The 12500-nt window shown below is 39.5% G+C and overlaps 2 protein-coding genes across 3 annotated transcripts in view; both read left to right on the forward strand.

The window, feature by feature from the left end:
* The first annotated feature begins 1480 nt into the window (after positions 1-1480).
* LOC137972966 (QRFP-like peptide receptor) lies at positions 1481-4090 on the forward strand. Its single transcript, XM_068819658.1, has one exon. It carries the CDS (start codon positions 2581-2583, stop codon positions 3541-3543), a length of 963 nt encoding a protein of 320 aa, XP_068675759.1. The 5' UTR covers positions 1481-2580; the 3' UTR covers positions 3544-4090.
* A 3329-nt stretch (positions 4091-7419) lies between these two features.
* LOC137973494 (vitellogenin-like) overlaps positions 7420-12500 on the forward strand; it is a 24377-nt gene continuing 19296 nt past the window's right edge. The window contains exons 1-6 of one of the 2 annotated variants that reach the window (XM_068820316.1): positions 7420-7544; positions 8793-8807; positions 9540-9685; positions 10054-10320; positions 10795-10971; positions 11064-11224. In XM_068820316.1, the coding sequence (XP_068676417.1) occupies positions 7502-7544; positions 8793-8807; positions 9540-9685; positions 10054-10320; positions 10795-10971; positions 11064-11224 (809 nt within the window). In that variant the 5' untranslated portion in view covers positions 7420-7501. Of the gene's footprint in view, positions 7545-7641; positions 7749-8792; positions 8808-9539; positions 9686-10053; positions 10321-10794; positions 10972-11063; positions 11225-12500 lie in introns of those variants that run through there. The other variant, XM_068820317.1, reaches the window with a different exon arrangement.

Raw genomic sequence — 12500 nt, forward strand, 5'->3', positions numbered from 1 at the left:
TTTTAATGTAGGTTGTGTAGATCCACATGTTCTCGTAGGGCGCAAGGTATTTGCATACCAAGACCCTTCATATGGTGTAGCACGCTTGTGAAATCTTGTGTGATATGTGTCCAATTATTCTCCTTCCTTTTGTTTTGCTGTTTTCGTAAGTAATGTTAATCCGGCGGGTGAAGAATTCGTTTAAAACGCCGGTGTCAATCAACCTCGTTTCCAGTGTCTCTCTTCTCCGAACTACAAGGGAGGCAGAGAAAAGAGACCTTGGAAACGAGGTTGGTCTGGAAAGGAAAGGAAAGGAACTTTATTTCAGTGTCTAGTCGTTCTAGCGCTGGAGCATTAATTGGGGACACTGTAAACTGAAATTAACAATGAAAGCAAATCAATTCAAATGTTGGTTTTTGAGGAGAGGGGAAACTGGAGTACCCGGAGAAAACCACCCGGTGCAGAGTAGAGAACCAACAAACTCAACCCACATATGACGCCGAGTCTGAGAATCGAATCCGGGCCACATTGGTGGGAGGCGAGTGCTCTCACCACTGCACCATCCCTGCGCCCCATAGGTCGCTACATCAGGACCTGAATCCGATAATGAAAGAAGATCTAGCTTCTGCTTGCCATCTTCCAGTTTCATTCCAACGATGAGTCTTTCGAGGCGCTTTCACCGTTTATCCCATCTGGGACCTGTATTGCCGTCTAGATGGACTTTAATGGGCGGGAAATCGGAGATATTTGTTGCCATCCTCATCACCAATAAATACATAATTTGTGCGAACACAAGATCACATGACACAACTGTATATTGCGGATAGAATAAAGTAATTTGGGGCTATCAACAGTTAAAATCTTAACATTGATATTCTTCTAAAAGCGCAAGGCTAGAAATTACGGAACATCAATAAGGATTCTCCAGGCGTGTAATACTACGCGGTTTTAACGTGATGAAAACATTCATATTACGGTGCAGCTATAAACGGAGATCGATCAGGATGCAAAAGAATATTTAAATGTCACGCAAGAACAATTACAAAGTATCGTTTTCACTCAAAGTATTGGCTTAATGATCATGTCTCGTTTTGGAAAAGGTATTATGCAAATCCTGTTTGATCGAGGAATCCTTAAAATTCTTCAGAAGCAAATTAAAAGCCCCTATTTTCACGAAATGTATAAAACTATTTTCATCTGTAAAACAGCCAACGATACACAATCTAATGCATGTGGCACTTATCTGTCGTTAATCCATTTGGTTTCTATATTTGTCTGCGCTAAGACAAAGGCAAATGTATATCGCCTCTTTGCAGACATTTCACATGCGATAAGGGTCAGTCTGAAAAACACTTGAGTCATAAATAAGACGCCAAGGGAAAAGGGTAATTCACTATTTAAGGAGCTTCGTTCTCTTCGAATTTTTTAAAGTAATCCACAGCTATTTAATCTCGTCAATCCCATAAGCTTAACCTGTGACAGATCTAGTTTCCATAAATCCATCGACTATCTCGGTCATGAGCCTTAAACCGCTGCGGTGTGGAATTTCATGTCATCACGCGAAAACAGCCTCACAGATGACCACGGACTCACACACAGCATCTCACAACAGAATGATGACAACCCAATTTTATACTTCATTTCTAGAAGAACAACTTACTTTGACACAAACGAACAACCGCGGTTACTTAGGTGGTGTTGAGCGCCACATGAGGTAAACTACGGATTGCGTGATCCGGAACGAAAGGTGAATTTCCTGCGCAATTTTGTTTATCAGCAGCAGTTTATCAACAGGCATTTTGGTGCCAGAATGTCGTTCCGATGTGTCGGAAACGTATGATAAACGAAAGCTTTCAAGAGGCACTAAAATGATTAAATTTATGTTTAAAAGAAGTGATATTTTACTTCGGCAATACACTTCCAAAAGTGGAGAAATTACAAACAGTGGCCTCTGACATGGCTATTGTAAGTGGAAATAAGTATTAAAACTGTGATGTGTAAATCATTTGTAACAGCGAGGAAATAACATTACAACTTAAAACATCTGCGACTATGAAAGAGGGGGTCAGATTTCACAAAGAAATTGGTTCGTGTTATGTAAATATTGCTAGCAGTTTTCACTGCTCAGGCTTGTATTAATCGCTGTCAAATAAGCGTTAATTCCACAACAGACGATAGACGCTCCTTACATTTTTTACTAAACAGTGGGTGCGCAAAGAGGGATTTACTTTAGCCTTAAGTATTGGCTGAAAATGAAAACATTCATTCAAACCGAGAGACTTCTGCGGCGATTTCCGCTCGCTACTAGACTGGCTGGAGCAATCTGATAACAGCGGTTGTTGAAGACTAGCGTAATTACCTGTGAGAGGGGAAATTTTAGCTCTGGACATTGAACACTTAGTCGGACGCGATTTTGAGCGATAACCAAGCATTCCTTTCTAAACTTGATAAACACGACAATCGAGACTCAAAGCGCAGTCGCTGTGAAGTCTGAAGATAGTTCTGGTAACCGTGTCGAAAGCTGTCCTTGTGTTTAAAGTGAAGATCGCCACACTTTAGAATATATGTCAACATCGTATAAACCTGTGACGACGTTTGAATATGGCGGATGAATTCGATACTTTATCAAATGTTTCTCTCCAAAACGAAGGAAACCCAGAGCCAGAGGCGATGCACCCAGACAGCATTCCAGCATATGCGATTTTCCAATTGATACTCTTCACCGCTATCTTCATGGTTGGCTTCTTCGGTAATTGCATCGTGATATACGGGGTACTTCAACAAGGTTCTGCTAAAACGACAAGCAGTATTTTCATTGCTAATCTTGCCCTTAGTGACTTGGCAGTATTAGTTCTCAGTTTACCAATAGGACTGTTACAGGAACTAGCCTCTTGGCCGTTTGGTGAGCTGGCGTGCAAGATATTTTTCCCAATGGGAGACGTGTTTCTTGCTGTGTCAATTATGACTCTGACGGCTATCGCTTTGGATCGTTACCGCGCAATCGTAACGCCATTTAAGGAACGTTTTAACAAAACTCAGGCAAAAATATGCGTTTGTGTCATTTGGGTTTGTTGTTACTTGGTAGTTGGAGTTCCAACTTCGTTCATTCTCAAACTGGTGTACACAAACGGTGTGAATATTTGTGTACCGTTTTGGGATAACAAGGCACTTCGACAGATTCACAAGATATTCACGGCTTCCCTCGCAACTTTACCATTGTTTCTCATCGGCTACTGCTATTTCAGAATTGTGGTGGCGTTATGGAAAGTCAGAAAAATTCACTATGACTGCACGAAGAACTCGCTTACCACCATCCGGCTGGAACAGAAGCGTAAACTTGTGAAGATGCTGATTATCATTGTAATCGCTTTTAGCATGTGCCTACTTCCCTACATTGCATTCGCTTTAGTTTTGGAATTTGCTGGAATAGAACGAACTCCACCTGTATATGTAGGTCTGGTGGCGGTTTTGTCGTTGCTTTATTCAAATAGCGCTATCAATCCCTTAATTTTGTGCATGATGAGCAAAGATTATAGGAAAGGGCTGAGACCTTGTGGCTGTTAGGACTAGTTGGGGCTAAAGACACCTATGGCCAATTAAGCTTGGAAAGAAACACATCCCCACTACGACAAAATTTATTTTCACCCATTAAGAGATAAAATCCAAACTTTCGTTCCCGAGAAGTTATATCAAGAGAGAAATCTGTATTTTCCAAAAGAAAAAAGAGAAAAGAAAACTTGAAGTAGAATCGTTTTCTGTTAGAAACCGACCGCAGAGATGCCAGTGAGGAGATGCTCAACTGATAGGATTTTGATCGCGACGCCGCCAGCGTTTTAGTTCGGTAAATATCAAACATTGGAACACCGTAAATTTTATTGTTGAGTTCAATTTGTAATAACGTCAGTTAAATATGAACACTTTGTTGAAAGATGCATGTTTTGTATCACGCCTTCATTACCTCTTTAATTGAATTCGCAGTAAAAATTGAAACCGAAACCAAGAGAAGGATTATCAGAAAGTTGGTCGCAGATATGATTCACTAACACAGCTCTCTTTCGTGATGTTGCTTGTGCGTTTGCCTGAAGTTGTCTACAATAAAGCATTTTACTGATTTGTTTACTTTCCTTCTTTTAGCCACTGTAACGATTTGCTGTTTGCGATTGAATAGTCGCGTGGGTGTGACTCACATTAGAGCGCTCTCATAAGAAATTTCCTATTCAAAAGGCCCGGTACCTTAAGCATTTTATGAGTGCACATATTTTCTCAGGGAATTAAACGCAAAGCGTTGATTTAACAGAGAGTTTTTCGACGCTGTAAGGTAGTAGTCCGCTTACGCATGATCGGAATGTGACACTTGCGTTTGCTCGTTTTTTCAATCATCTAAAATTCTCTGTCATTACGTGTCGGATCGTTTAGCCGGTATTTATATTCAATCAATAATGTAAGTTAATTTTTAAGATGGATTAATTGCACCCTACTGCGTTTGCCTTGCTGGATAGGACCAACCTCTCTGATAACTCCATCAACTTCAGTGCATGTACATCTCAATGAAACTCAGTGTGCAACTTAACCCGATATGGTTGCGGTGGTCGCGGCGTTCTGGCTTTGAGTAAATTTCCGTCATAAATTTGAGATCTGTTACAAACTTCGACAATCATACGCAGGGAGTCATACTTTGATCGTCCCTTGGGAGTTCTCATGAATACTGTAAGCAGTGGATATGACTTGTTGTGAAATGATCGCAGTACCACAAACATGAAAAAAAAGACTACGTGACAAAAATGACAGAAGGGGGTTGCAAATCCCATTCTACAGACCAAGGTTTCATATACAAAGTTGAACGTCGTCAGTAAAATGTTGCACAAAATGAAATTCAGCTTTACTCGATTTTAGTGGGAAACCAAACCGAAAAAAAACGATAACTTTTTTTTTTGAGACCCAAGCTTACAAATCCGCGGGCGCTAATACATAGTGAGACTACAAATGAAATTGGTCTTTGGCTAAAAGGGGAAAACTTGAGTATCCGGAGAATAAAAGGAAATTAGAGAATCGTTAGACGAAACCCAGGGTGCTTTCCATTAAGCCAAAATTTCCGGAAATTTCGGGCTGAAGTCAAATGGAAAGTTCCGTTTCGGTTCGGTCTGACCGGAATATTTGGGACCACCTCTGGTCCTCTTTGACCGCTCGGACCAGTCCGACCGAAACGTGCCGTTCCATTTACAAAAATTCTCGTTTCCAGTCCAGTTTCACTGTGATGTAAGCGAAATTTCGGTCGAAACGTAAATGGAACGCTTCGGTCCGGTTGGAAATTGACTTTTGATGAAAAATGTCGTTCCATTTTTCCTTGGTTAGTTCCACTGGTCTCAGACCTGATGTCCGGCATAATGGAAAGCACCCACACAATATTACACATAATAGCGTTATATTATTCCAGAAGAGCCTAGATCAATCGATTTCAACGTCGCGAAGTATTTTTTTCCAAACTTCTTATGAGATAGCAGGATACACTGAGTAAAGTGAATGTTTATTACGGAACAGTACGGTTTAAAAGTAAACAAAGGATACAACTCGAGGAGCCGTGGTATATTATATGGATATGACTTCTTAATAATGGAGGAGGTTTTAATATTAAACTTTATCTGATCAGACCTCTTTTAGTGACCAAAAGGGAATAAATAATTTGAAAAGGAAAGGACGAAATTCCGTGTCTAGGAGTGAGGACCGAGGACGCTTTCGCTTGCCCGTCCTATGACATCTGTTTTGTTTCATGAAAATGTTGCAAATGAAGGGGTTGAAAGGTTTCCGGCACAGGGAAAACGAACCTGGCAGAGATTCTTAACTTGTAACTTTTGAAACCCTCTGGCTTTGGGAACAAAAAGACAACTGGAAATGAAGAAGGGCATAGTCTACTACAGGAAACTCAAACTGCTGTTTGTTTGGCAGTGTTTTGTATGATAGTTCACCAAAACATTTTAGGTTTAGAGATTTTTAGTTACGTGACATCAGGTATGGTCAAAGTACATTTTGAGATAAGTTTGTTTTCTTTGGTGCAACGAAAAATAGGGGGTTGTTTGGACGCGCTGTGAAGCAGCTTAGGAAATACCAGATAGGGCCGCTACAAATAATGCCAATCACTGACTCAAAGTTCAAATGCCAATTTGAATCGCTTTTACTGCATGACACGCACTCTTTCCAACGATTTACGAACCTTCTTAGCCGATTTGAACACATACCAACTTAAGAATCAATAATTTCTCGCATGCAAAAATAAATCACACCCAAAAAACTTGGTAAAACCGGATACCTTAAATTTCAGCAATTTAGTGTGGTGGACTGAAAAATACAGTTTTAGACGCCTTTAAGATGGTTGTTATACATACACAAACTACTCAATAATTTCTTGTAAGTACCGAATAGTTCTTCCTTTAAATTCTTTTTTTTTTGTCACAGCGGATAAGTCTCCAAGAGTACGCCAACGGAGGGGTTTCTTAGTTATTACTGAATAGTGACATTCGTGAGAACCCCTTTGAAGCATTTCCAACCAAAATGAAGCAAATTAACCTTTGTCGGCTGGGGGAGGGGCTATGGTGGCAAAGTGACGCGACATCCATCCCCAAAATAATTATATTGTCTGAATTATGAGCTGTGAACAAAATAATTGTTATGAAAAGAGATTAAGGAAAACATAAATTCGGATACTTAAAAAGCCCAAACCTTATATTTTAAAAGTCAGAATAAAAAAATGAAATTATTGTTTCAATGAGTGAATTTCATCCGTAATTGGTCGTAATTTCTTTTACTTCTTCAACTCTTGAACGTAGCCCTGTGTATCTGCGGCATCATGATTCACATAAGTCTTCAACAGGATGTACGAACTTACTCAGCTTTTGATTCGCGCAACGACTCTTAAATTGTTTGGTAGACAATTTTGCTGGTTGTTGTAAACAGTGGCCCATATAAAATTCAAAGGTCAATTGCATTGATAGGAACAGGTCTTGACAAGTTAACATACCTGTAAACTAGTTGCTTAGATTTGGACAATAATAATCATCTGCTTAACCTCCTTTCGCGCCGTTGTTTTGTTAGTTGGGCTGTAAAAGAGAGTTTGTTTTTTCATGACTTTGTAAACTTTTTCGTTTTCTCTCTTTCTGAAAAAGTCGACTAAGGGCATTAATATTTGAATCAGTCAAGGCCATATTTTTAGCCTTACAAAAGAGGAAACAAATACGTGCTGTCTCAGAATTCGCGAGGGTCTACTTTAAAATATAATGGATGCTAAATTCGATAACTTTACGTAGGACTTGTTGTGACTTCTGGTTATAGCAAGATTTTGTTTCTAGCTGCATTACCCTCCGGTACAAAGATCGAGAATGTCTAGTTTATGGTGCGCATCAAAGTTGAGACCTGTATGTTGTGTCTAGGAAGAATTTCAACGTGTGCTTTCAATTTTAGGACAGCGTATAAAAGCTCCGTAATTGTCTATTTATTCACAAGCCCGCTCGCTAGTCAGTTAGACGACACCATGAAGACCTTTTTGGTGCTTCTCTTGTCTTTGGGTGCAGTTTGTAAGTAGCGCTGTTTTCTTATTTGTTGCCTTTATAGGTGGATTTCTTCCAAGGTAGTTTCGTTCGTTGACACACCCGGATAAGTGAAACATCGGAAGGCTTTAGAAAGTACAACAACTGAACGGATCGATTCACTGCTCCCGAGGAATGAAATTCTTTACTTCTGCTCTAATGTGTCGTTCGTCTCTATTTGACAAACGTAAAGTATGAATCGACTTGAATGCTACTACATTTCCAAACTGATTTATATCTAGTATCGGCAAAGATTATTATTAGTAATGATAAATTGCACTTTTTATAATGTACTGCACTGATTAACCATTGATTGATGTCAGAGAATCTCGGCCACCCAATTTGAAACTTATTAAGATAAAGGCTACTATTCACACTTATTCAAAATGCAAATTACACTTACAGATAAAAATTAATGGGAAAAAAGAAGACTGAGAATACTGGCAAGAAAAAATAAAAGGTTATACTTGGAAGAGAGAGGTGCATGCTCAACAGCTAATAAAAGAATCCAAACGTTCGAGTTCGATTCAATTCAGTTTCAAAACAAAGCAAGTGAAGAATACAAATTTGTTGCAATCAGTATTAAAGTTAGATGACTTAGTCGTTTACTTACTGTAGAGCTAATATGGTATAATAATTAAGTATATAAGAAGTTCACTAAAAACTCAATGAGAATAAAATTCCATTCATGCCTTTCTGTTAAGAAGGAACAGTGCATATTGTTTCTAAAAGAGTTAGGGGGCTGGCTCGTAATTTTAATGGGTATTATTTCCCAGATTTATGATGCCACTACTCAAAGATGATATTTGTAGAGACCATCTTCCAGAACTAACTGTGGACTACTCAGTAACGTTTAATTTCCACTTTCTGAGAAGGAGTTACGATTGCTAGGATTATTGGATTATTGTTAGGAATGCTAGGATCATTAAATATGTATGTATGAGAATTAATTTGCTAACAACAACTCTCTCGTTGCGCCCTTGGCTTATCTCGATAGTGTTTTCCATTTTAGGTGAAATTAAAATGACGCTTCCTTTCAGAGATATCAATTTAGAAAATAGATTTTAACTTGATCAAGTCCAAAGTAGAACTTACCGTATAATGTTGAATGCTACGATCTTAAAATGAAAGAGAAACTTCGAGGTATTTCGGAGTTTTTTCCTTTTTAATTTCAGCCTTTTTTCCTTTTTTTCTTATCCATGTCATTTGACCTGTTTTTTTCCCCTCTTTTTACAGCCGCTATGCACTTGGGTGAGTACATAATTCTTGTTATTATCAATACACGCGGCTAAATGACAAAGTGCCCTAACTGTACAACGCGCCTTTTTGCGGGCCAAAGCTGAAAATGCATTTGCCGCCCTGATTATGATTGGCTGCAGAAATGTCAAACAACTTCGCCTGGCCAGTGAGATCCTGAGGATACCATTTCAATGCCAGAGTTGGCGCGAATTTTTGTGGATGACTTTCTTTGCTTTTTTTTTTGGCCTTGTGTATTGATAATTATGATAATCATTTCTTTTTTGTCGGGCATGTAGTTTATTTGTGTCCCTCGTAGAATCATTTGAACCCTCGCTTTACTAGGGCGCAAATGATGTTACTCGGGCCACAAATAAACTGTATGCCCTCCAAAAGTAATGTGATTGTCCTATTCACCGAAGCAAGTTGCGTTGTTTAAAGCTTGAAAATTGCTTTTTTTTCGCAAACTTAATGAAACTTACTTCATTTGAGCTCTTTTCGTCTCGCTGCTTAGGCACAGCTTTTGAGACCGTACTAAAAACAGAAATAAAGAACAGTTTTAAGAATTTTCGTGGACGTTACGACGAGCGGCAGCCTTCAGTTGGCGTTTCAGTGTCTCAAATTTTCAACTGCATGAGCTAATGTATTTGTAGCTTTGTGTCATTTTTTTCGGAAGTACCTGATATCTCTAAATAACTTTTATTCAGTTAGACACACTAATTCAACGCAAAATCAATTCGTTTCCAGGATATGAGGTGGGAAAACGTTATACCCACAGCTACCAGTGTGATGTTACTAATGCAATGCCTGGAGGAGCCACGAAGACTCTGGGATTGCAAGTCAAATGTAACGTACACGTTGATGTCATCAACAAGACGGAAATACAAGTCACGGTTAGAGCAGTTTTTTCTTTCCCCACAAAGATGTTTCTCATTTTCTGAGAAAACTTTAAACGGCACGGTTAAGAAGCAGAGTGAACTGGGTAAATAACTAGTGATAACCGCTACTGGCTTTTCAAACATCCACTGGTTTTTCAGAATCACATGTACAGTTGTTCCCAGATGGGGGAAGGCTCCAACTGGAAGATGGAAAGTTATTTTAGTGCAAACGAATTACATTAGGCATTGACCATCTATGGCAATTCCTTTGGGAAATAATTTTGGGAAATATTACTCTGTGTGATACACAGAAATGGAGCAAAATGAAAGCTAAAGTTTTTACATGTCAGTTTTTTAATATTATTTTCCTATTACCATTTTAGTTGAGAAACATTCAAGTGCACCAAGTTCAAGGAATCAGAGAGAACCCCGCCCAAAAGAAAGAAAATGCAAACCCTAAAGTCTTCGAGGCTATGCAGAAAAACCTCGAATTCCCCGTGCAGTTCCTCTTGAAATCGTCTGACGGTAGCATTAAGAAAATTCGTGTGCATCCTCGGGACAGTGAGTGGTCGCTGAATGTAAAACGTGGGCTTATTAATCTGTTCCAGATCACAGGTTCATTAGATCAGAAGTATTTCATTCAACAAGAGGTTAGAGAAAAATATTCTTGGTAGTGGTAGAGAGATATCACAAGAGGTTAACTAAGTAGAAAGTTATACTCGTAGCAAAAAGCATGACTTAACGTTCAGTAATCAAAACTACAAAGACAAAAAACTGGTTTGTATCTGTGCTGCATCAACAAGCCTCGATTTAGCCTGCGAGCAGGCTCTCTATTCGCTTTGTGGCTCTCACGGTCAGTCACATGCTCTTTCAACAAAGGTCCCCTAATTTTTTAATTCGTTACAGCATCAAGTAGGACTTCTAAGATGAACATAATCCCTCCTAGTAGTTACCTATTAAGAACTAATTTGTTTATTTCCCCCAATATTTTTGATCACCTTAAGGTACATGTTAAGAATTGATACCCAGGAGTTTTCTACTAGCACAAGCTGGGGGATCTTACCGTTGCTGAGCTTCTATATGAATTACCGAACAGACTTACCAATCCTTTTTTCCTGTTTAAGTCTACGGCAGTGGGTGATTGCCAAGTGGCGTACGCCATCAGGAGGAGAAAACATCAACCTGCAGAGAAGCAAGAAGTTTTGGAGGTTACCAAGGCGATCAACTACGATAAATGCCGGTATCGCCCTGAGTTTAAACAGAGTAACTATCTTGGAGAGGTGTGTCAAGAATGTCGGCAGGTGAGATTAAAGAATAAATATGATAAGGCAAAATTACTATGTTGTAAGTACTATAAACAAACAACAATTCACTCTTCCTGTTCCCCCTGCAGTGCGTGGGCTACTCACCATACCATCGAGCGGTCGGACAAATCGAGCACACCCTAACTGGTTCACCTGATACCGGATACGTCATCGACAGAGCAGAGGCGTATGAAGATCACGTGATAACGCCATTTGCTCAAGCAGCTGGACAAGTTACTGCGAAAGCGAGGTAATCAGTTATAGAAACCTGCATGCCGAAATATTTACATAAACGTTTTTTTGCGCCCTCTACCCACTGCTAGTTTCGGCAATTGTCGAGAATCATCCTCAGTGCAACTTGAGCTCGGACATAGATCTTAAATTAAACTCTTTGATTTCTCTTTTTGTGTATGCGGCGTTAGAGCTGTAAATAGTGCAGAAATCCCTTGCCGTGACTTGACTTATAGTGGGGTACAGGGATGGCGCAGTGGTGAGAGCACTCGCTTCCTACCAACGTGGCCCGGGTTCGATTCCCAGACTCGGCGTCATGTGTGGGTTGAGTTTGTTGGTTCTCTACTCTGCACCGACGGGTTTTTCTCCGGGTACTCCGGTTTTCTCCTCTCCTCAAAAACCAAAATTTGATTTGATTTGCGTTAACTTGTTAATTAATTTCAGTTTGCCGTATCCCCAATTACTGCTCTACAGCGCTAGAATTTTTCTACACTCTCGACAAAACTATGAAGTAACTTTACTTACAACTCCTTTTAGTGAGCAGCATGTTATGCGTAAAGGCTGTTTAAGGTCTCTTGTATGTTTGGCTATGGCCGAGCGAATTCCGGCGGTCTAGGGCCAGCAATTGGTTCTTTCAGGAAAAAGGGGCTCACAGCCGAACCAGTGTGGCAACAGACACATGAAATTGTAATTTTGCACTGCATGCCCCTAATCTAGCAGTTTGTATGTAGATTCAGTAACACAAACTCAATTCTGTCCGATCTTCAGTTAAAACAAAAGGAAAGATGGTCGATTTAGCTGTTATAAATTTGATAAGCAAATCTTGTGCATTAAAGCAGAGGTCCTAGGGGTCGGGGCACACTAAGCCACTCTCTGTCACACCATGCCGCGATCCTTCATAGCAGTCGCCACTGAGATCTTTCCTCTCTATACCCCGAATCCCTTGACAGGACCAGTTCAGTTCAGTTCTTTATTTTCCAAATAGGTATTTTTAACAAATTGGACATGCCCACAGGTAGCAGATGCTAATCTAGGTGGGTCATGTCGTGACTAAAGAGAGTAGGTAGACAAGTTTACAGGAAAATCAAGAAGATAAATGTACAAGAATATATATTATAAAATTAAGTTTGTGAGCTAATTAGTACCACATTAAGAGAAAGCGCCATGAGATATCTTATTTTACAAAAATTCTTAATAGATCTAAATCTGGAATAATACAATGAAGGCTATACTTATCATTCTAAAAAAAATACAATAAAATCTTAAGAAAACTTTACCTTTTGAATAATGTTTCG

The sequence above is a fragment of the Montipora foliosa genome, chromosome 10 (assembly GCF_036669935.1).
Source record: "Montipora foliosa isolate CH-2021 chromosome 10, ASM3666993v2, whole genome shotgun sequence".
NCBI classification, from domain to species: domain Eukaryota; kingdom Metazoa; phylum Cnidaria; class Anthozoa; order Scleractinia; family Acroporidae; genus Montipora; species Montipora foliosa.